General features: G+C 41.7%; 2 protein-coding genes across 32 annotated transcripts in view; one reads left to right on the plus strand and one right to left on the minus strand.

Annotated features, from left to right (window-relative positions):
• Window positions 1-2773, minus strand: part of MYO9A (myosin IXA) — a 306446-nt gene extending 303673 nt beyond the window's left edge. For 21 of the 30 annotated variants that reach the window (XM_073996173.1, XM_073996174.1, XM_073996177.1 and 18 more), the window contains exon 1: window positions 1820-2241. The gene's annotated coding sequence lies outside the window, so the exon portion shown is untranslated. Of the gene's footprint in view, window positions 1-1819; window positions 2242-2296; window positions 2343-2463 lie in introns of those variants that run through there. The other 9 variants (XM_073996176.1, XM_073996166.1, XM_073996163.1 and 6 more) reach the window with 2 other exon arrangements.
• On the plus strand, window positions 2562-23955 carry SENP8 (SUMO peptidase family member, NEDD8 specific). 2 transcript variants are annotated; one of them, XM_005559955.4, is made up of 2 exons: window positions 2562-2623; window positions 22582-23955. In XM_005559955.4, the coding sequence occupies exon 2, from the start codon at window positions 22618-22620 to the stop codon at window positions 23254-23256; it is 639 nt and encodes a 212-aa protein (XP_005560012.2). In that variant the 5' UTR covers window positions 2562-2623; window positions 22582-22617; the 3' UTR covers window positions 23257-23955. The 2 variants fall into 2 exon arrangements, with proteins under 2 accessions (XP_005560012.2, XP_065403494.1); XM_065547422.2 differs by lacking the exon at window positions 2562-2623 and adding an exon at window positions 22362-22430.
• Window positions 23956-24651: the final 696 nt, after the last annotated feature.

The raw sequence follows: 24651 nt of genomic DNA on the forward strand, positions 1-24651 counted from the left end.
ATATAACAGCAGATACATTTAAAAGAAAAGCATGTAGCATTGTTGGTAAAAGCAAAAAACCAAAAATAACCTCCAGTCCACAAAAATGGAATACTATCCAGCCAGTAAATGAGGCACTTCCATATGTATTGCTAATAAATGATCTCCAGGATGTAGCACTAAGTGAAAAAAACAGGCTATGTATAGAGGGTAAAGTAGGCAACCATTTGTGTATAGTGTCTTAAAAATATAAATGTATATAGGTTTATATATCGAAAATATCTCAGAAAGGATACACACGAAGCTGGAAATAGTGGTTGCCTCTAAAGAGGAAAAATGGGTGGCTGGAGAATGAAGGCGGAACAGAAACTTTTTACTACATTACTCTTCTGAAACTTTTGGCTTTTACGTCTTGTTATTATCTATAATTTTAATGTGATTTTCTCCTTCTGTTACTTTAACATTTTTTACTGTGTGTGTGTATGACTACAAAGACCTCTTTATATTTCATCTTTATACCAATATTAAAATTACGTACTGATCATTTGATGGAACATTACGTTTCTTTCTTGACAACTCGGGAGCTCAACTTCTACAAACATTTTATTCAACATTTTACTGCTATCGAGAAGGCTGTTGTTGGTAATGACCTCAGTGAACACTGCATGATTTCTGTACTTGCTTCTTGGAGAAGCAAGACAGCAGCACCAGGCAGCAAAAGTTTATTATTAAACCGACATCGAAGTATTCAGGGATTAAGGAAAGCTACAAGTCTTATTTTTCTAGCAAATCCAAAAACAGTGAATCCAAAAGTCCCCTGGCATCCTTTAAAAATAAAAATAAAAAACAGTTCTAGTATCTGCAGCAATCGATAAGGAGGTGAAGTAATACTACAAGACGACATAGTTATATCCACTAGTGCCACATGATTTAATCCTTACAGAGGTCCCTAAAACGCCAGAGATGAACAACCTCACAGTTCTACACAGAACAGACAAGATGAGGCGCAGGCTCTGTGACCTTATAATGGCACACACACAACTGGCCCCATGCTTCCATAACTTCACTCTGCCTCCCGCTTTTTTCAGCCCAACCCCTCCAAACATGGGTCTCGGTCGGTCCCCTTAAGTCACAATGGAGCGAATACACTAGGCTAAGCAAATATTCCCTCAGGATTTCATGGCAAAGCCCTTTCAACCAAAGAAAGGATCGCGACTGAGGAGAAAGATAACAAGGTTTGCTTGAGGAGAGGTCTGTGAGAGAGGCTACAGTCGGTGGTGGGAGAGAAGCCAAAGTCTGTGACGGCTGTCACCACATCTACCGGGAGTAAGAGCACCATGACAGCGGCTATCTCAAAGCCGTGATGGCTAGGGTTAGCGCTAGTCGGCTTGGTGATGAGCGAGCTGGGAGGGGGTCTATTAAAAAGGGTAGGGCGAGGGGCAGCTGGGGAACGCAATGGGTTAGGGGGCGGTCGAGACTTTGTCTCAGGAACTGTAATGAGGTCAGCCCAAGGGAGGATGTAACGGAGTCTGGAAGCTCCATTAGGAGTCCTGAGAGACTCTGAGGGGTTCTAATGGGGTCTGCTGGATTGGGGGGACCGTGACAGAATCTCCGGGGAGGCTGGAGGACCGGAATGGTGTCCGGCCAATGGAAGATACGGGGGGTGGGGTCTACTGGGGATCCGGGGCCGTGATCTGGTGTTTGGGAGGCTCGGCGCAGACCCGCTCGCGGGGCGTCTCCGCTGGGACGGGGCGGGGCGGCCCGACCGGAGCCAAATAGCAAGGCTGAGACGTGGGCCAGGACGGGCTGCAGGGCCGCTGAGCGCTTGGGCGGGTCTTACCTCGGGCTCCGCCGCGGTGGCCACCGCAGCCCCCTCCTCTTCGGCGGAAGCTGCCTCCCACCCTCCGCCCCAGGGTCGGGCGGGAGATGGCAGAGGAGGCCGAGGCCACCGAGGGTCGGACGGTTCCGGGAGGGTGGACCCCGCAGCCTCAGGGTCCGGGCGAGCGGCCGCTGCGCATCCCCCGCCCTGTCAGAGAGACTCCGCCCGGCCTGGGCAGGCACATCCCCCGCTGCACCCCGCCCAGAGAGCACGCGTTGGACCGCCGCCTCAACTGCTGCCAGCGGCCGCCTCTGCCGGTGCAGCTACTGCCTCCGTCGCCGCCTCTCGCGGTCCTGACTGTCCTGTACTCTCTCAACAGCCACAGTCAACCGTCGCTGCGTCCCTTGTCCGCTTCGGCCGCGCGCCCCCGACCCCGCGCACGCAACCCCGCCCCGCGCGACTCCACGGCTGCAGGCGAGCAGGCGCGCGCGCACTTACCTCCCACGCCCCCTACTGCCAGCCTGGGTCGGCCCCGCCCGGTCCCGCCCGGTCCCGCCCGGTCCCGCCCCCGCACGTGACGCCACCGGAGAGTACAGCGTGCGCTTGCGCGGACACGCCCCATTTCCTAGGCCCCAGGCCGCCCCGCCCAAATTTTTCTTCCTCACCTTACGGCAGAGTGGGGAACTCTGCCTTAGATTCTCCCTGTACTGGAGAGGGATGTCGCAAGGTTGGGGAAGAAACCTCTGGGTTTGCGACCGTAGCTGTCGATTTCCGGCCAATACAGAGGTGTCTGAAGGCTGGTTGGGGTGGTGAGGCCCGAGGCAGGTAAGAAGCCTCCTCCCCACTTTGGTTTGTCTCAGTTTGTCCCGGCAGTGGATCGCTTCCCCACTCACTCAGATTCTGGCGTATCCGTGCTCCCTCCCGATTCTGGACCTGGATTCTCAGCGCCGCCGGTCACAGCCCCCGCCCCCTTTCAAACACGCACGCTCTCTCCTCCCACCCACCCTCATTGTCCCCGCCCCGACCTCCGTTTCCAAGTCTTCGTTTCCATTCATTCCTCAGACTTTTTCACTGAGTGGTTTCCATGTCTTGGGTTCCAGAATGTCAGAGGCGAATGAAATAGTCTCAGCTTTTTGAAGTGCTTTTATATAGGAGACCGTGAGAGAATCCGCAGTAGTAGTACAATAAAGTGATAATTGAGAAAAATGCACGGGATGCTGTCTGCGCACAGAAGAGGGGTCCCAGGTTGTGTAGGAGGAGAACGTGAGGAAGCCCTTTCCAAGGTGACTTTTGGGTCACTTTTAGAGGACTGTGTTAAAAGACTAGTAATCCAGTACCTGGTCAAAGAAATAAGAGAGGAGGTAAAAGAGAGAATAACGGGTGCAAAAGCATGTGACAGTGGTGGTTTGAAAGAGTCAAAAGAAAAGTAAAATCTGATGGAAACCGTACTGTAGACTTCCCTTTAAAGAAGCATGATTATAAAGTGAGGGAAATGAGGAACGAGAATATGGCCCTCAGGAATGTTTTCTGTTTAGGTAGAAGACTCAAAAGTGTACACGAAACCGAGAAGTGGACTCTTCGAGGGTGAGGGAGGCTAATTTACAAGATCGAGAGCACTAGTGGAAAACAACCTTGTATGTGCATTTGAATCACCTGGGAAACTGTTAAAACCAATACTGTTGCCCCACTCTAGACCAATTAAATTCTGTGTTTTGCCAGGTGTCAGTACTGTTTTAAAGCTCCACAGGTGACTCTAATGCTAAAGATTGAGACCCACTAAACTAGAGAGAAGTTGAGGGAGTTGGCTCTGTAACATTAAGATGGAGGTCATTTAACTATGGAGAGGCTTGGAGATGGAATGAGAAACTTGAGTGGCGTTATGTTTTGAATAACTGGTCTGGGAAATGAGAGAAGGAGCCACTCTTGCCTTTCCCTTCAGTTCATTCCTCAGTGTTTATCAGGTCCAACTTAGTTACTCGTCTCTTTGCTGTCCCTTTCCCTTCCATCCAGAATTAGTCAGCTGTTGTCTCCAGCCTTACCGCTCAAAGGCCATCCCCAAATCTGTCCCCAAAAATGATCAGAGCTAAGCCAATTTATGAGATGCAAAGACCAACATCCACTCCCGTGAGATTACTACATACAGTGCCTTGCCAATTTAGAATCTTTTTCTGTTATTTATCATTTAAATTAGTAATGAGATATAAAGATATTTAAAATACAGCTCTATTAGGATCGAAAATTACCGTATTAGGGACAACTAGGCCTTTAAACAAAGAATTAGCAGGCAGAGAAGCTGTATGAGGTAAAGACCAAGACAGTGTATGGCTGCTATGTATTAACTAGGGTTAATCCAAAAACCTGTCTATCTGACCCAGATAAGAACGAGTTATTGTTGTCTAGTATAGCTAGAGCATAGCATGGAGAGTAGAGGTGGGACAGAGATGAAGATGATAAAGTGGGTGTGAACAGATTATGAGGAGCCTTGAATTCCATGGTGAAGAGTTTAGATTATATATGATACTAGAAACAATTGATAAGTACAAAAAAGGTTCTTAACCTCTTTTACCCAGTGGACCTCGTTGGCAGTCCAGCTTATAGACTTAGTCTCAGAAAAATGTTCTTAAATGTATAAAATAGAATACATACTAATATAAAAGAAACTAATTTTTTTAAGTTTTTAAAATATTAAATGTGATATATATGCACTTTATGCATCAAATAAAATCTGGCAGCAGGTCTAATTATATAATTTCTAAGTAATGATGACTATATATTTTGAAATGCCTGCAGCAACTTTAATGTGATGTGAAAATATCAGATTTCTATTGGTAAAAAAAGAGAATGCTAATACTGTAGTTTATGGTCCACACTTACTGAAGAAATGCTAAATTTCAGCTACTGATTATTGAAAACAAATTGTTTTCCCAGTCTAAGTTCACAGAACCCTGATATTCTAGCCACATCCTGGTCTATGGATCCTAAGTTTTAAAATATCTCAGTGTAATGGTTTTAATCTAGAGCATGACATCAAATCTATGTTTCAGAAAAATGATGAAGCAGTGTTCACTTCCCAGCCTCTCTGCTGGGATGAGAAGCTGGCTGTTTTCTTCTGTGTCTCCTTTACCTCTGGGGCAGCAACCAGTACTATCCCACTGTTTCCTAATAACCGGGGCCTGCAGAGGGACTAAGCTTGTGGATGTATATATCTGTGAGAGCAATACCAGAAAATAAATCAGGAAAGGTAGATTGGGGCTATTTTTGTGGAAATCATTGAATGCCAGGCTATAATTTGTAGTTAATTTGGTAGACAATGGAGGGTTGTTAAAATTTTTGGAGTAGAATAATGTGATTAAAGTTCTGTTTGAAAATCTAGAATAATGTGCAGGTTAGATCATCTAAAGAGAAGATAGGAATGAAGAGACTAGACCAATAAGTTAATTTTTAAAAAACGGAATCTTGGGCCAGGTGCAGTGGCTCAGGCCTGTAATCCCGGGACTTGGGGAGGCTGAGGCAGGAGGATCACTTGAGCCCAGGAGTTCACGACCAGCCTGGGCAACAAAGTGAGACCCTGTCTCTCCAAAAATATATAAAAAAGAAGAAGAAAATTAGCCAGACATAGTGGTGCCTGCCTGTGGTCCCATCTACATGGGAGACTGAAGCAGGAGGATTACATGAGCCCAGGAGGTCAAGGCTGAAGTGTTCATGCCACTGCACTCCAGCCTGAGTGACAGAGAAAGAGCCTGTCTCAAAAAAAAAATCTTGAGGTGATCTCTAGAGAGTCTGCTAAATTCCTTTATTTCCACAATGTGCTGACCAGGCTAGAGTAACATACATTGGAATAAATTGCATACCTTTCAACAGGAATATATACCCCAGTGTGGAAGTCAGTTAACATTTTATGTGGTCAAGAGGCTAGCCCAGTCTTTTGAATTATAAATGATATTGTTAGTACTTCTAATAAAGCAATGGCCTTACCATAAGTTCACAGATCTTGCCAAGGCCTTCCTCAGTCAAATTCCATCTATACCTGTGAGTCCTACATTTCTGACTTTTAAAAGTCAGAACTCCTCTCTCTCTGCCAATTCCTTAAACTTCTTGGATGGGAAAGAAGTTTAGTTTAAACACATTAGCAAAGAACGGAAAATCCTCAAGGCCCAGGCAGCCCATCTCCTTCGAAACTGATCAATACCAGACTATAAAAACTTACTGCTCAAATCCAGCTAGTACCCAAATTATGTACTTTTTAAACGTATTCTAAAGAATTGAATTTGGGGTTCAGGTATTACTGATCCAAATGAGTCCTATAAAATTAATTTCCAGAACTAGGTTCTCAGAGAGGCCACCATTACCACCTTCTTCAGCATGACTAGCCTATAGTGACTTTCTGTCCATCAAATAATTGGAGGCCATCTGGGTGGTGATACGAAAAATCAAGTTTATGCAGAACTTGAGGTTCAGCTATCTGATACGTTTTGCAGGAGGAGGAGGAGTGGGTCTATCTGAAATCAGAAATAATACTTTTATGAGGCTTTTTAATGATTTTTATTACTTACAGAAAATTTCTGAGAGTTCCTTTCTCTGGCTCCCAATTAAATGGCTTACTCCACAATCAACTTATATAAGCACTGGATCATTGTCTTGATCCCAAAAAATTTGTCCCAACTGTAGTTACCATTTTGAGCATCTGTGTTATTGTTTGAAAACCTTAGGCTTGCTTTCCCTGACGGCCAGTGAATAAAACTCTCAAAGAGGTGTGATTCATTACTCATTCATTCATTAGATATTTATTGAACCTCTACTATGTGCCAGGCACATTTTTGAAACCCACTAATGAGCAATTTGTAATGACAATTTACCTTTTAACTATCTATGAGAAAAGTAACTTGCCAGGATTTGAAATCCTCAGAACAAATGAGATTAAAAGATCATATTTTTTTATGTTCTTTCAAATAGTGTGTTTGCATAGAGCTGCCATGTGCTGACCACAGTGATTATATGTGAAATGAGGTAAATCGTGGCTTTAGCTTAACCACTCCTTATCAGACTTTGTTACCACATGTACTAAAATAAAGTTCTATCTACACCTTTATAAAATATTATCTTACACAGATGTCTTATTAATTCTAATGGCCTCTCCACACCTGGCCCTCACTCCTGTCATTTCAAAGTTTGCAATTGTGTAAAGTCATTTCTCAGAAAATTTGAAGCAAAACTAAGTCACCACAAGAAAAACTTGGTATCCACCAGGTTTATATTGAGGACAAAAACTGTGACACAATTACAAATGGAACTTTTTTTTTTTTTTTTTTTGAAATAGAGTTTTGCTCTTCTTCCCCAGGCTGGAGTGCAATGGCGTGCTCTCGGCTCACCACAACCGCCACCTCCCGGGTTCAAGCGATTCTCCTGCCTCAGCCTCCCGAGTAGCTAGGCTTACAGTTGTGCACTACCACGCTTGGCTAATTTTGTATTTTTAGTAGAGACAGGGTTTCTCCATGTTGGTCAGGCTGATCTAGAACTCCCGACCTCAGGTGATCCAGCCACCTTGGCCTCCCAAAGTGCAGGGATTATAGGCATGAGCCACCACACCCAGCCTACAAATGGAACTCTTGAGGTAGAAATGGTAGACCAGGAATAAAATTATTTTCATGGTCAATAACATCTTAGCCATTGATCGCTGTGCCTAGTTCCAGAGCAATAAATGGAGAGCCTTAGTGTTAGATGAAATCCTAAAAAGTCACCTGTTTTATCTCCTTGGCCCCAGGCGGAATAAAGTGGAATTTATAGCAATAGAGTTACCAAGCATCATCGTCACACCAAGTGGATTTTGTACTTTGAGAGCTGAATTCCTCTGTGAAATATTGATGTTATAGGAATGTTGTTTAAATTCATAATTCATTTATACAATTGAGAATATTTCTTACATTTATAACAGTGTTGTGTTTTCCTGAGTTTTTCAAGATACGTTTCACTTCCGTATTTTGCTCCCTCAGGAAAAATATTTATTTATTAAAACTCTAGTTTGTCAGGCACTGAAGGTAGAAGGATGAGTAAAATCTAATCTGTGTACTCAAGAGGGTAATATAATAAATCTTGATGGTCATTCTTACATGCCACGTTATACAGATCTCCAGATGACTTAGGCTTAGTTTTAAAAGGAAATGTTTAATTGGGGGGAAATTGAAACCCCAAAAAAAAGCCATGAACTTCCTTCCTGAAAATATTTTTGCCATAAAAAGCATATTTGGTCTTGGATGTGATTCCTTTTGTGAAAGTGCAAGTTGAATCAGACATTAGAAGTTGGACATAATCTTCTAATTTTAGTAAATATCAAATTATTTTTAAATATTTGTGTTTGAACATTTATGGAAAAGAGATTAGATTGACCTGTTTTATCCAGAGGACAGAAGTAAGACTCAGAAGTTGAAAAAATGGAAATACTTTATGTCATTGTAAGAGTGGGAACTGGTACATCTTTTCTTCCTCTTCAGTGAAATCACTGTATTTACTAATTATGTGTTCATTATTAAGAGAAGGGGAAAAATTAAAGCACAGTATCAAAAGGTAGAAGGAAAAAGGCAAAAAAGTATTAATCCTATTTCTTAAAATGATATTTACACTTGATGGATATCGTTCTTGATTATTTTTGTGTGTATTTTTATCATATACAGATGTTTATATCAAAGCACATTATGAACATTTTTCTCTTAATAAATTTGTATTGATAATATTATATGTAATGGCTGAAAACTATTCCATCATGTGGAAACCCTGTTATTTAATTTACCAGTCCTTTTTTGAACTCCAGGTTGTTTCCAGTTTTTCTGTTATAAATACTGCCATGTGACTTGTTGAATTTTTGCACACATTGTTAATGTTTCCCTTAAGATAAATGTATGAAAGTATAATACCTACATATATAAATTTCTTAAGAATTCCAATATAATGGCAAATTACCCTTGAAAACGCTTGCATGTATGACACTCCTATCAAAATGAGGCATCATTTACTCATTTCCCATAATCTCTCAGCAATGCTAGTTTTTATTAGTTTTCTTCATCTTTGCTAACTCGACAGGTAAAAAAATGAAATTTTAACTTGCATTTATTTGATTACTACTCTGAAGTCCAGTGTCTCTTCATGTGTTTATTGACCAGCCATGTAAGTGTATTAACTAATATTTTCTAACAATTTTTTTAACTTTTTAATATTTAAATTTGTATTCTATCTAAAATGTAATTTGATATAAGGTATGAGGTAAAACTCTTTACTTTTTTAATCAAATAGTTAACAAGTTGTGCCAACGCTACTTATTAAAAAATCCAGCAAGCATATCCCATACTTCAATACACAGATAATAAAAGTACTATTAGATATTCCTCCAAAAAAAGAAAGAGGATTTCATGGTCAAATAAGTTTGGGAAAAGATCATACCAAAAAAAGTTAAAATTTTTTATCGTCAAAGTCTCATTAGCTTCTAGTGTGTGTGTGTGTGTGCATTAGGAGTTAGCATTCCCTAATTTAATTAACCATGTAATCTTTTTTCTTTTTTATTTCTTTATTTTGAGATGGAGTCTCACTCTGTCACCCAAGCTGTAGTGCAGTGGGGTGATCTCGGCTCACTGCAACCTCTGCCTCCCAGGTTCAAGCAATTCTCCTGCCTCAACCTCCCAAGTAACGGAAATTACAAGCACGCACCATCATGCCCAATTTGTTTTTGTATTTTTCAGTAGAGACAGGGTCTTGCCATATTGGCCAGACTGGTCTCGAGCTCCTGACCTCAGGTGATCTGCCTGCCTCGGCCTCCCAAAGTGCTGGGATTATAGGTGTGAGCTATTTTTTTAAACCATGTAATCCCACTTCATAGGTATTTCAGCAAATACCTATGAAAGCCTATGGAACTGAGCTGTCCAGTATACTAGCACTAGCCACGTGTGGCTATTTAAATTTTAGTTAATTAAAATTAGTCAATTCTTCAGTCACACTGACCATATTTCAAGAACTCAATAGCCACAAGGAGCTAGTGGCTACTGTATTGAACATTTTGCAGATCAAAGAAAATTTCTGGGCCAGGCACCGTGGCTCATGCCTATAATCCCAGCACATTGAGAGGCCGAGGCAGGTGGATCACGAGGTCAGGAATTCAAGACCAGCCTGCTCAAGCTGGTGAAACCCTGTGTCTACTAAAAAACTACAAAAATTAGCCAGGCGCAGTGGCAGGCGCCTGTAATCTCAGCTACTCGGGAGGCTGAAGCAGGAGAATCACTTGAACCCGGGCGGCAGAGGTTGCAGTGAGCCAAGGTCACGCCACTACACTCCAGCCTGAGCGACAGAGTGAGACTCCATCTCAAAAAATAAAAAAAGAAAATTTCTGTCACAAGAAGTCCTATTGGACAGCACTGCTATAGGAACATAATGTTCAGGGGAACACACAAACACGCTGAAAACGCTAGAATAATCCATAATTTCTCTGTTGATTTGTCAGGCAAACATGATTTCTACTACACTACGAGAACAGACTCTCTCATTGATTTGTAAAGACTCCGTCATCATATTTAAAATTTCTTATCTACATATGAATTTTTTTATTCTATTGATTTATCTATTTCTGCTCCAATACCACACCCCTAGTTTTAAGTCAAGGTTCTGCACCTTTCTCCCTGAGAGCAGAAATGAATTCTTGCATGGAGTTGGAAATTAAATTAGAAGTGATAGTAAAGGCCCTTTCACTTCCCAGACTCTGTAAATGTAAACATTTCTCTGCCGAACTTGATTTATATTATGTTGAGCTGTATACTCATGTATTCATTTACTCTACATTTATTTATTGAGTACCTGCCTGACAAGCACTGTTTTAGGCCCTGGGGTTAAAATGGCAAACAAGGCAGACAGGGCCCCTTGTCGTCTTATTTTCATAGAGCTTACATTCTTGTTTTGGAAAGGGAAAGAGAAGAGGCAGGGGGAGGAAAAAAGAATATGAACCGATAAATAAATTAAAAACTATCACATAGTCATCAGTGCTATTCAAGGAATTGAAATTAGAGTGATAGTAACTGGTGGCCTCTTTATTTTGGCTGCCCTGAGACCTCTGTGACTTAGTGGCATTTAAACTAAGATCTGTCCAACAGAAGGAGCTAACTCCTAGAAGGTCCAGGCACAACTTGTACCACCCTCAGGAGGGAAAAAGCTTGGTGTATTTGAGGAATAAAAAGAAAGTCTTTGTGGCTGGGGCTTAGTGGACAAGCAGGGAGATAGGAGGAGATAAGGTTGGAGAAATAGCTGAAGCCACATTTTCATGTAGGGTTTTGTAAACTAGGGTACGGAATTTTCATTTTTTTCCGAGTATGATAGTGAGCTACTAGAGAGTCCTAAGCAGGAAACAGACCTGACCTAATTTAAATGTTTAAGCAATTATTTTGATGGAAAATTTATTGGCAGGGTCAGTAGTATAAATAGGAGACCTCTTAGGCTAGGTCAGGAAAGAAATGGTGATAGATTTGACTAAGGTAATAATAGTGAAGATGGAAAGCACTGGACAGATTTAGAACATTTAGGCTATAGAATCAACAGGACTTGTTGTCAATTGGATGTGAGGTGTGAAGACAGTAGAAAACTCTGGGATGAGCCTGGACAACACAGGGAGACCCTGCCTCTATTTTAAACAAAATTTTTACTTAGCCAGACATGGTGGTATGCACCTATAGTGCATATAGCTACTTGGAAGGTCAAGATGGGAGGATCACTTGAGCCCATCAGTTAAAGGCTGCAATGAGCTATGACTGTGCCACTGCACTCCATCCTGGGCAACAGAGTGAGACGTTTTCAAAGAAGGAAAGAAAGAGGGAGAGGGGAGAGGGGGAGGGGAAGGTAGGAAGAAAAAACAGAGAGGAGAGAGAGAGAGAAAGAAAAAAACTAACTCTTGAATGATGTCTGTAATCCATTATATAGTAACCAGGTTCAGTTTTCAGTCTGATTATGGCAGGCAAAATTGGGACACATAAGACATCAGTAAATATATTTTAACCAAATGAATAAATTTGCTTTAATAAATGTTTCTCTCCTGTACACATTTAAGCTGCTAAAGCATAAGCTTGTGCTCATTCCTTTATTATTAGGGAATCTGGTTCCTAAGAATTTGAGGTTTATGTCACAAACACATCAGCTGTAAGTAGTTATTAGACTGTTCCCCTGAAGTATCCAAGCCAACAGAGGAAACTGAATGAAACAGAAAAAATTGCCTGCCACAGTTGCAAAAGTTCTATGAGACTCTCATATTTTATTTTTAAATTTCATGCTGATTTTGCATTTTATGCCCAAGTTTATGTTAATAATTAAAATATTTTTAGTTGCTGATTTAAATGTTTTAAGTCAATGATTAAGTTGTTTAGCTCTTTCCCCTAAAGTTGGTCAAATTAAAGCTCTAGGAAGATGCTCTGTGATTAACTTGTGTTTGTTTCTTGGACTTTGTTGCTATCTGCTGGCACATGGGCATGTATCCATTTAGAGAAGCATAGATGCGTCTCTGAGCATTTGTAGTTTGGTACAACTTAAAATCGTAGCCAAAGGGAGTGAGGAAGGCAATTGCATTTAGAAACAACTGACTTTTATAATCTGCACTTACTTTGTAATGTTTTTAAAAAACATACTTGAATGAGGCTGTTTCTCTCTCTCTTTTTTTAAGGAACGCTTACTGAATAATTAGAAAAAAATGAGTAAAGGTCACAATTCTGGAGAAGTATGTTTTCAGTAAAACAAATTTATCTGGAGCACTACTTAATTCAATAGCCAACAGGCTTATTTTCCCTGAAGTTTTGAGAATTGCTGTATACCATATAAAATGCTTGTTAATTTAAGACTCTAATATATATTTTAATCCCATAAAATAAATACTTATACAAAATAGACAATTATCATTAATAGCCATTGTAAATTAGTATTTTTAAGCATTTCCATTCATTAAAAATCCAGATTGAGTCCGGGTGAGGTAGCTCACGCCTATCATCCCAGCACTTTGGGAGGGCTAGACAGGAGGATCACTGGAGCCCAGGAGTTCAAGACCAGCCTGGGCAGCATAGTGAGACCTCATCTCTACAAATTTTTTTTTTTTTTTTTTCAGTCAGTTTCGCTGTTGATGCCCAGGCTGGAGTGCAATGGTGCGATCTCGGCTCACCACAGCCTCTACCTCCCGGGTTCAAGCGATTCTCCTGCCTCAGCCTTCCAGGTTCAAACAATTCTCCTGCCTCAGCCTCCAGTGTAGCTGGGATTACAGGCATGCGCCACCACACCCAGCTAATTTTGTATTTTTTTTTCTTTAGTAGAGACCGGCTTTCTCCATGTTGGTCAGGCTGGTGTCGACCTCCTGACCTCAGGTGATCTGCCCACCTCGGCCTCCCAAAGTGCTGGGATCACAGGCATGAGCCTCTGCGTCCGGCCACATTTTTTCCTTTTTTTAATTAGCCAGGCGTGGTGACAGGCACCTGTGGTCCCCGCTACTTAGGAGGCTAAGGCAGGAGGATCACTTGAGCCCAGGAGGTCGAGGCTGCACCATGATTGCACCACTGCACTCCAGCCTGGGTGACAGAGTGTGAGACCCTGTCTCAAAAAAAGAAAAAAAAAAAAAATCCAGACTGAAACAGCAGTAACACCTCCAGTTAAAAGTTAATCTGGCCAGGTGCCGTAGCTCACACCTATAACCCCAGCATTTTGGGAGGCCAAGGTGGTGGATCACCCGAGATCAGGAGTTCGAGACCAGCCTGGCCAACATGGTGAAACCCCGCCTCTACTAAAAAAATATATATAAAAAATTAGCCAAGCATGGTGGTGGGCGCCTGTAATCCCAGCTACTCGGGAGGCTCAGGCAGGAGAATTGCTTGAACCTGGGAGGCAGAGGTTACAGTGACCTGAGATCATGCCACTGCACTCCAGGCTAGGCAAAAAGAGCAAAACTCCATCTCAAAAGAAAAAAAAGTTAATGAATTCAATATTAGCTTCATTTAGTTACAGAAGTCGGAAGATACGGCCGGGCGCGGTGGCTCACGCCTGTAATCCCAGCACTTTGGGAGGCCGAGGCGGGTGGATCACAAGGTCAGGAGATCGAGACCACGGTGAAACCCCGTCTCTACTAAAAATACAAAAAATGTGGCGGGCGCCTGTAGTCCCAGCTACTCAGGAGGCTGAGGCAGGAGAATGGCGTAAACCCAGGAGGCGGAGCTTGCAGTGAGCCGAGATCGCGCCACTGCACTCCAGCCTGGGCGACAGAGCGAGACTCCGTCTCAAAAAACAAAAAAACAAAAAAAAAAAAGAAGTCGGAAGATACAATAAACTAACCCCTGTAATCACAGGATTTGTGTATACTGACAATACATTAACATCATTGCTTCACTCAGATTGAGAGAACAATTTTCCCTGGATTTCACATTTGCTCTCCTTATGCCAAAGATAAAGCACAAGAGCAGAGTCATGCCATGGCTAGTTTCATCTTTGATCACTTTGTGGCTTTATGTAAAGAGACAAGTGCTTTATTTTCAAGAAATCTTTGGGGTCCATTATTGCCACCTCAAATATAGGGAACAGGGAAGGAAACTGACTTTTTTTGAGAGTCTACTGTAGACCAGACAACGTGCTGAGTGTTTTCACTCATGTTTTTAATTCGTGTAACAACCTGTGATTATGTTATTACTACCTAATCTTACAGATGAGGAAAATGAGGCCCAGAAAGAGGATGAATAACTTGCCCACGATCACTTAAATAGTAAGTGGCAAAGTCAGAGCCTAGACCCAAGACTTCCTAGCCCCAAAACATAGAGCTATAATATATTTGGTAAGATTTTACAAATAGAACTATGAGGAGGTCATTGGCTCCCCAGTTCACTCACTTTTCTTGCCCTTCCCCTAGTCTTGCTTACCATCCACCAAGACCAAGTACACAGATCTTTTAACTCTGAACAAATTTACTAGTAACAACAGAACAATAAAGGATAACAGGCAAAACACAAAACCAGAGAATAAGGATATTACAAAGAATACAGAAATCTTAAGTGGCCTTATTTCTTTTTTTCCCATAATCTAGATTTTCTGACTTCCCTTTAAAAATATTTCATTCATCTGGCAAACATTTATTGCACTTCTGATATGCCAGGCACAGTACTCACTACATAGAAAAGAAATATTCATAAATGATTCTAGATGGCTCCTGGTTTTTTGCTAAGGTCCCCTTCCGTCTCCTTTTCTCCCACCTCATTGATAATATTATTATCATCGTCTCACTCACCCCAACTGAAACCTTCAGACCATTTCGTAATTCTTTTTTTTTTTTTTTTTTTTTTTTTTTTTGGAAACGGAGTCTCACTCTATCCCCCAGGCTGGAAGCAAGTGGCACAGTCTCGGCTCATTGCAACCTCCGCCTCCTGGCCTCATAATTCTTTTTTATCTACCCTCCTCTGATCACTTATTGAGTCTTATTGATGCTCTGTCTACAATATCTATTCCTCCACATTCCTACTATCATTTCTCCTGCTTTAGGTCATTACCTCCTACCTTTACTTGCAATAAAAATCTAACTGGGCCGGGCACAGTGGCTCATGCCTGTAATCCCAGCACTTGGGGAGGCTGAGGCGGGTGGATCATCTGAGGTCAGGAATTCGAGACCAGCCTGGCCAACATGGTGAAACCCCATCTCTACTAAAAATACAAAAATTAGCCAGGCATGGTGCCAGGCACCTGTAATCCCAGCTACTCGGGAGGTTGAGACAGGAGAATCGCTTGAACCCAGGAGGCAGAGGTTGCAGTGAGCCAAGATCGCGCCACTGCACTCCAGCCTGGGCGACAGAGTGAGACTCCACCTCAAAAAAAAAAGAAAAAATCTAATTGAGCTCTGCTTTCCATTTTTCCCCCTACCAATTAGTTCTATATATTATGGCTGAATTATTACCTTCCCAAAGCATTGACCCAGCCATTAATGGCTCCCATTTCCTCCAGTATAAATTTCAAACTCCTTCACCGCAATTCAGTCTGTCACCACTTAGCTTCTAAGAATCCTCTAATATTTGCCTGTACCCCTACTACTCCCACTTCATTCTAGCCATGCTAGACTATTCAGGATTCTCTCCACATTTGAAAGCACTTTCTTGGCCGGGCGCGGTGGCTCAAGCCTGTAATCCCAGCACTTTGGGAGGCCGAGGCGGGCGGATCACAAGGTCAGGAGATTGAGACCACAGTGAAACCCCGTCTCTACTAAAAATACAAAAAATTAGCCGGGCGCGGTGGCGGGCGCCTGTAGTCCCAGCTACTCAGGAGGCTGAGGCAGGAGAATGGCGGGAACCCGGGAGGCGGAGCTTGCAGTGAGCCGAGATTGCGCCACTGCACTCCAGCCTGGGCAACAGCGTGAGACTCCGTCTCAAAAAAAAAAAAAAAAAAAAAAAGAAAGCACTTTCTTTGCCTCTCTGTCTTCCCCATGCATCCAACTCCACTTGCCCTTCAAGAGCCCACTTTTATGCCCCTTTCCTCAAAGCCATTTCTGATCCGAGCACTCATGCCTTTTCATCCTGTTAGCCAGATTATTCTTTTTGTGAATTCCGATACATTCTGTGTGTGCCTCTTATGGATTTCTTATCTCATTGACTACAAACCACCTCATACATCTTTGTATCTCCCATAGGACCTAATATTAGGTGCTCAGTAGGTATTTATTGACTAAAAGAATTGCATATGCAGTATATGTTCATTATAACAAAATAGGTTTAAGCTCAGTAAGGGTAGAAACTATTTCATTCTCATTCTGTATTGCCACCCCCTGGCACAAAGGAGAACACTCAGTAAACATTTGTTAAGTGAAGTACATTACAGTTATCAGTCATTAGGTTATAAATTACTGATGCCATAATTTATACCTAGGAACACTTTTTGTCTTTTTTTTTTTTGTTTATTTGTTCTTGGGGTTTTTTTTCTGTTTTTTTGTTGTTGTTGTTGTTGTTGTGTGTTGTTGTTGTTTTTGGATGGAGTCTCACTCGGTCACCCAGGCTGGAGTGCAGTGGCGCTGTCTAGGCTCACTACAACCTCTGCCTCCTGGGTTCAAGCTGTTCTTGTGCCTTAGTCTCCCTAGTAGCTAGGACTACAGGCACCACCACCATGCTGGCTTATTTTTTGTATTTTAGTAGAGACGGGGTTTCACCATGTTGCCCTGGCTGCTCTGGAACTCCTAATCTCAGGCAATTTGCCTGCCTTGGCCTTATGTTGTATTTTAAAATCCTAGTTATGTATGTTTCTTTATTTTATATTGACAAATACCACGTGATAAAGGTCATGTATTCTTATTCTCACTTTAAGCTGGGCACAGTGGCTCACACCTGTATTCCCAACATTTTGTGGGGCACAGGCAGGAGGATCACTTGAGCTCGGGAGTTTGAAACTAGTCTGGGCAACAAAGTGAGACTCTGTATCTACAAAAATTTAAAAATTAGCCAGGCATGGTGGTACGCACCTGCAGTCCTAGCTACTCTGGAGGCAGAAGCAGGAAACTCGCTTGAACCTAGGAGTTTGAGCCTGCTCCGAGCTATGATTGCACCACTGTGCTCCAGCCTGAGCAACAGAGCGAAACCCTGTCTTTAATATAAAAATAAAAAATACTGCCTTTTGGCCCAAAACACCATCTTCCAGTAATTCGCCAAAATGACTAACACAAAGGGAAAGAGGAGAGGCATCCAATATATCTTCTCTAGGCCTTGGAAGAAACATGGAGTTGTTCCTTTGGCCACATAATGTGAATCTATAAGAAATATGATATTGTAGACATCAAGGGAATGGATACTATTCAAAAAGGAATGCCCCACAAGTGTTACCATGGCAAACTGGAAGAGCTTACAGTGATACCCAGCATGCTGTTGGCATTGTTGTAAACAAACAAGGGCAAGATTCTTGCCAAGAGAATTAACGTGCATATTGAGCGCATTAAGCACTCTGAGAACAGAGATAGCTTCCTGAAATCGTGAAGGAAAATGATCGGAAAAAGAAGGAAGCCAAAGAGAAAGGTGCCTGGGTTCACCTGAAGCACTAGCCTGCTCCACCCAGAGAAGCACACTTTTTTGTTTTTTGTTTGTTTTTGAGTAAGAGTCTTGCTCTGTTGCCCAGGCTGGAGTGCAATGGCGTGATCTCAACTCACTGCAAGCTCCCCCTCCCGCGTTCAAGCATTTCTGCTGCCTCAGCCTCCCGAGTAGTTGGGATTACAGGCACCCACCACCACGCCTGGCTAATTTTTGTATTTTTAGTAGAGACGAGGTTTCGCCATGTTGGTCAGGCTGGTTTCGAACTCCTGGCCTCAAGTGCTCCATCCATCTCGGCCTCCCAAAGTACTGGGATTACAGGCGTGACCCACTGTGCCCAGCCTCAGAGAAGCACACTTTGCGAGAAATAATAGAAAGAAGCCTGGGCTGCTGAATTCATGACATAGTAGGTGTTAAAAACAAAACAAAACAAAACAAAACTATGGACTATAAAAAATAAAAATAGAAAATATTTTCACTTTACAGAAAAGGAAAGTGAGAGTTAAGGAAATTTAATTTATTTATGATCACACAGCCAATGAGTAACAGAATTGAATCTAAAATTCAAGTCTTCAAGTATGAAGTTTAGAGTTATTTTTCTTGGCCAAGGATGGGTTTGGCTAAAGGCTAGTTGAGTTATATTTGCATTAGAATTTTTGGAATTAAACTGTTGCTGTCATGCTGTATGGAACAGAATTAGGGCCTTAAGTAACATTTTGTCTATGTGCTGGGTATTTTAAAAATCAAACAGACAAAACACAAAAACTATTTCTGAAGAAAATCTCAGCCCAGCCTGTGGACATTCCCTTCAAGGTGAGAGATGACTGACTGTTGAGGCAGTCTTCTTGTAGGCTCCTTTCCCTAGTTGGGTTGGTGTTGAAGAGTGGGTGTGATTTCAGCAGGCAGTGTAGAGAGTAAGTCTCCGGGTTTTTGCCAAGCTATATGACCTGGCACTCACAACTATGCAGTGTTTATTAAAGACATGGGAGACAGATGCTGTAGCCAGGGAGCAGTCATTCCGCCTTTATATTCATAAACTCTTACATCAAGTCACATCGACAAGCTGATTACCTAACCTCTGTCAAATTGCTTTCATTTGATTGATCTGTGCCCATTTGCCATAAGGCTAGATAGTAAAGCTTATTATAGGAAACAATCCTATCTAACTGTTTCATCTGTTGTAAGGATATTGTGAGGCACTATTTGTTATGATGCACCATGTCTTTTATGAAAATCTCTTGGCCGGGCGCGGTGGCTCAAGCCTGTAATCCCAGCACTTTGGGAGGCTGAGACGGGTGGATCACGAGGTCAGGAGATCGAGACCATCCTGGCTAACACAGTGAAACCCCGTCTCTACTAAAAAATACAAAAAACTAGCCGGGCGAGGTGGCGGGCGCCTGTAGTCCCAGCTACTTGGGAGGCTGAGGCAGGAGAATGGCATGAATCCGGGAGGCGGAGCTTGCAGTGAGCTGAGATCCGGCCACTGCACTCCAGCCTGGGCGACAGAGCAAGACTCCGTCTCAAAAAAAAAAAAGAAAATCTCTTGAGAAAAAACTATCGGACCATAATACAAAGAATTATTTTACCTCTCCTGAGCAATTGCTTTGTTTTTATCTTATGGACTTTGTGAATGTTTAACTTTGTCTGGTTAGATGCCAAAAAGCTTAGAGCCAAATTTGTGGCCCACTCATAACAAATGTGCTCTGTGGCTCATTAACTTCATTCTTGGCTCCAGTTTATGTCTCTCCATTAGTCTTTTTTTCTTAAGAAGATCCTAATTCATGCCATCTTATTATATATTTTTTCTTTTTTCTCATAAGCAGCCTTATGTTGTTTCTCAAGTAGTCAGATTATGATGTACTGCGTCTACATTCAACCATGTTGGATGTCCCTTCATCTACTTTGGGTTTTTTTCTTGAGGGGTGTATTGATTTTTCATACAGGTTTTTGCAGCATTTTGTTACACGAAAATGGTTATATCATGAAATTATTGCTCAATAGTGTAGTCAAGTGGTAAAATAACTGGTCTAATGGTCAGAATTGATTAAATTGATGTCATAATTCTAGTCTTGTCTTTTACAGCATTATTACTATTTTCTTATAATAGGCTTTGTTTTGCACTCTCAATCTGCATGTGACGGTTTATTGCTGTGTGATTTTCAGAAATATTGTTGTGCTGCCAGGTCAGTGCATAACACCTAACTCTCTGTTAATTCTGTTGAGTCTGTTAGGCTCAAATATCCCACACCCATCAGACTTGTCTCACTTTGGGTCACAAGCATATTAATTTCATCACACAACTTGTCTTGCTTCTGCTCTAAGTTAGTCATTCTTTTATTTAAACAAGGTAATGTTAACGGATATTTGTTTTCAAACCTCATTTGCTTTGATTGGTTTGGAGCTCTATCTAGATTTTCTGATTATCTTACTAATGTCATCTAATTGATAAATACTACTATACAACTTTTTAAACTCTTTTAGTTTCTTTCAGGTAAAATTATTTGGTCTTCTCTACAACTTTCTAGGGTATGTAAGGTGGATATATGCCTTTTTTACAGATGGCATACAAAATGATTAAATGATTTTATATGCCATCTGTAAAAAAGGCATATACCTTTTTAGAAAAACAAGGACAAAGTCATTTAAATGACTGCTCAAGATGATACCAGCAAATCAGTGGTAAAACCAGGACTAGACCCAGGTTTCCAGAATCTTATCCCATACTACCTTTTAAAAGAAGTCAAAAGAAGTTCTAACTTATATTGTAAACATTACGTCATCTTTATCATACCCCTTGAGGCTAAAGCTATGAAACAGGCAAACACATGTTATATCACTCATGCTCATAGCAGGGCAGAATCGGGAATGAATTTCATTTATATTAGTCTTATGATTTTCTGTTTTTAAAGTTACAGTTCCTTTTAACTACAGTCCTAATCACTGTCACGTTCCATTATGGAAGGAAGAAGCAATATTTTTATCTTATCTTTTGAAAATTAATGTTGAGGCCGGGTACAGTGACTCATGCCTGTAATCCCAGCACTCTGGGAGGCCGAAGTGGGTGGATCACGAGGTCAGGAGATCGAGACCATCCTGGCTAACATGGTGAAACCCTGTCTCTACTAAAAATACAAAAAATTAGCTGGGCATTGTGGTGGGCCCCTGTAGTGCCAGCTGCTTGGGAGGTACTGAGGCAGGAGAATGGCGTGAACCCGGGAGGTGGAGCTTGCAGTGAGCCAGGATCGCGCCACTGCACTCCTGTCTGGTTGACAGTGCGAGACTCCTTCTCAAAAAAAAAAAAAAAAGAGAGAGAAGAAAATTAACGTTGAAATGGAAACTATTTCCCTTGATAATTAGTAACTTTTTTCTTTAGATTCTTTGAATTTATCTTTAATATAATTTGTTATTATGCATATTCATTAAGGAGCCAAATAATACAGTTAATGGTATGTTGTTTGGTAAAACATTAGCTATAATTTTAACCAATTTCTGTGCTTCAAGAGGATATTTAAAATTCATGCTTACTGTGTACATGGCAATTTTCCAGTTTTCATTCTAATTGTTTACATGCAGCACATAAGCTAGAATTTCTTATAGTTACAGTTGACCCTTGAACAACACAGGGGCTAGGAGTGCCAACCCCCTATGCAGTCAAAATTCTAGATATAACTTTTTTTTTTTTTTTGAGATGTAGTCTTGCTCTGTTGCCCAGGCTGGAGCGCAGTGGCATGATCTCAGCTCACTACAACCTCCGCCTTCCAGGTTCAAGCAATTCTCCCACCTCAGCCTCTCGAGTAGCTGGGATTACAGGCATGTCCCACCATACCTGGCTAATTTTTGTATTTTTAGTAGAGACGAGGTTTCACCGTGCTGGCCAGGCTGGTCTCAAACTCCTGACCTCAAGTGATCTGCCCACCTTGGCCTCCCAAAGTGCTGGGATTTCAGGCATGAGCCACTGCACCCGGCCTAGGTGTAGGATTTGACTCCCTAAAAACTTAAATACACTGGGCGTGGTGGCTCACACCTGTAATCCCAGCACTTTGGGAGGCTGAGGCGGGCAGACCATAAGGTTAGGAGTTCGAGACCAGCCTGGCCGATATGATGAAACCCTGTCTCTACTTAAAATACAAAAAAAATTAGCCGGGCGTGGTGGCACATGCCTGTAATCCCAGCTATTCGGGAGGCTGAGTCAGAAGAATTGCTTGAACCCAGGAGGCAGAGGTTGCAGGGAGCTGAGACCGTGCCACTGCACTCCAACCTGGGCAATAGAGTGAGACTCTGTCTCAAAAAAGAAAAAAAAAAAAACCTAACTACTAGTAGCCTACTGTTGACCAGAAGCCTTATCAATAACATAGCCAATTAACACACGTTTTGTAAATGTATTATATACTGCATTCTTACAATAAAGTAAGCTAGGGGAAAATATTAAGAAAATCATGAAGAAAAGAAAATATATTTACTATTCATTAAGTGGAAATGGATCATCATAAAGGTCTTCATCCTCCTCATCTTCATGTTGAGTAGGCTGAAGAGGAGGAGGAAGAGGAGCAATTTGTCTTGCTGTCTCAGGGGTGGCAGAGGCGGAAGAAAATCCATGTGTAAGTAGATCTGCACAGATCAAACCCACCTTGTCCAAGGGTCAACTGTGTATTTCTTTACCACAACCTATAAAAGTAACTACTATTTTCCAGCCCCATTTTACAGTCAGGTATTTATTGACAGTATTATTGTCTTCTGGCTCTTGTTCAGCTTCTGGAATTTCTGAGCAGCCCTCGTCAGTACAAGATGGACCCCGTAGTCTTGAGTTACATGGACAGTCTGCTGCGGCAATCAGATGTCTCACTATTGGATCCGCCAAGCTGGCTCAATGACCATATTATTGGGTTTGCCTTTGAGTACTTTGCCAACAGTCAGTTTCATGACTGCTCTGATGATGTCAGTTTCATCAGCCCTGAAGTCACCCAGTTCATCAAGTGCACTAGCAACCCAGCAGAGATCTCCATGTTCCTTGAACCACTGGACCTCCCCCACAAGAGAGTTGTATTTTTAGCCATCAATGATAACTCCAACCAGGCAGCCGGAGGAACCCACTGGAGTTTATTGGTCTACCTCCGAGATAAAAATAGCTTTTTTCATTATGATTCCCATAGCAGGAGCAACTCAGTCCACGCGAAGCAGGTAGCAGAGAAACTGGAAGCTTTCTTAGGCAGAAAAGGAGACAAACTGGCCTTTGTGGAAGAGAAAGCCCCTGCCCAACAAAACAGCTATGACTGTGGGATGTACGTGATATGTAACACTGAGGCCTTGTGTCAGAACTTCTTTAGGCAACAGACAGAATCACTGCTACAGCTACTCACCCCTACATACATCACAAAGAAGAGGGGAGAATGGAAAGATCTCATTGCCACACTTGCTAAAAAGTAACTATTGAAGTATATTTGTGACTTTTGAAGGCTCCTCTTTCTGCCCTTCCCCATTTGTTGGATGGCTGCAATCTCAGTGCCTGAGGGAAGATGCCTGGTAGAGGAAAGCTTAATACTCTTTTTCCTGAAAGAATATCATCCTCTGTGTTATCCCCATGGAACGTTTCACTTTAACCCTGACTTGAGAGCAATATGTTCTATGAAAATACCTTGAAATTGTACACCAAAACCTTATAACCAACTTATTTGAACATTTATTACACACAAGGTTCAAGTAAGACTTTTCTTATTGGTACATAATTAATTTCCTTTAGTCTCCCTTATCCACATTGGCTTTTTCTGGAGGAAAAGCAGTGATCTGTAAAACAAATCAAGAATATATTAAATCTAGAGGAATGCAGGGAAGAAAACTATAAAACAGAACCAAAAACTTGTTGCACAGCCTACATAATTAAGAGATCAACTGGCTGGAAGCAGATCAAGGCCTAACTTCATTTAAGACCTAAATATTATGAGACAGTTACTCGGTTTTATGTGATATCTCTTCCATTCACCATGCACGGGCTTTTCCAGCTATCTGCATAACGTTTGCAAATATTTGATAAAGATGATGTTACCCTATCTTCCTCCATCTGATTCCTGGAATGCTTGAAGAAAGGGGAAATCTCGAGTAACCTCATTAAAATTAATGTCTGGTGGACCTCTCAGTTTGCTCACTGATTGGGTAGACTTGCTACTCTCGATTAATAACTGCTTTTCTCTGCCTTTTCTATTAGCCATGCACACACTTCCTCCTTATATCCAAAGTTATTTGCTTCTAAAATTCATAGTTGATACCTTCCCAAGGCTACCTGTTGTTTCAGATAAATAGTTGTGCTTCCTGATAGTTACAGGTTTTCCTCTCTATCCTTAATTCTGGCAGAATTGTTTTTAGTTATGTCATGGTAATTTCAGGATGATTTTGTATCTGAAACTTCACAGACTTAGAGTTGGTTTGTTTTTTAAACATAAAGGAAGAAAAGTTACCTTTCTCAGCCCTTTTACTTAATTAAAAATGCAAGGAATGTAATTTTTAAAATGTGGAACGAAGAGTAAAACAAAATGCTATGCCTCCAGAAATACTGATGTGTTTCAGTTGTTTCAAATAGTAAACAACCAGATGACATGTTGGGTACACACATTAATTCTATTCCTAATGAGAATTAGATTGCAAGGCATATAAGACTTGAAAACCAAAGATTAGCTTCAGCCATGAAACTTATTTCAGCTACCTCTCCAGCCTAACCCTGCCCCCAGCCCGCATGGCCCAAAATAACCTCACCACTCAGTGACCACAGAGAAAGTAACTTGGTTCCTTTTAGCCAAGAAGGGAAAACACAGTAAGGGTAAATAAGTA

The sequence above is a fragment of the Macaca fascicularis genome, chromosome 7, assembly GCF_037993035.2.
Source record: "Macaca fascicularis isolate 582-1 chromosome 7, T2T-MFA8v1.1".
NCBI lineage: Eukaryota > Metazoa > Chordata > Mammalia > Primates > Cercopithecidae > Macaca > Macaca fascicularis.

Coding starts and splice junctions, on each gene's coding strand:
- SENP8 (XM_005559955.4), top strand. CDS start 22,618: ATGGACCCCGTAGTCTTGAGTTACATGGACAGTCTGCTGCGGCAATCA.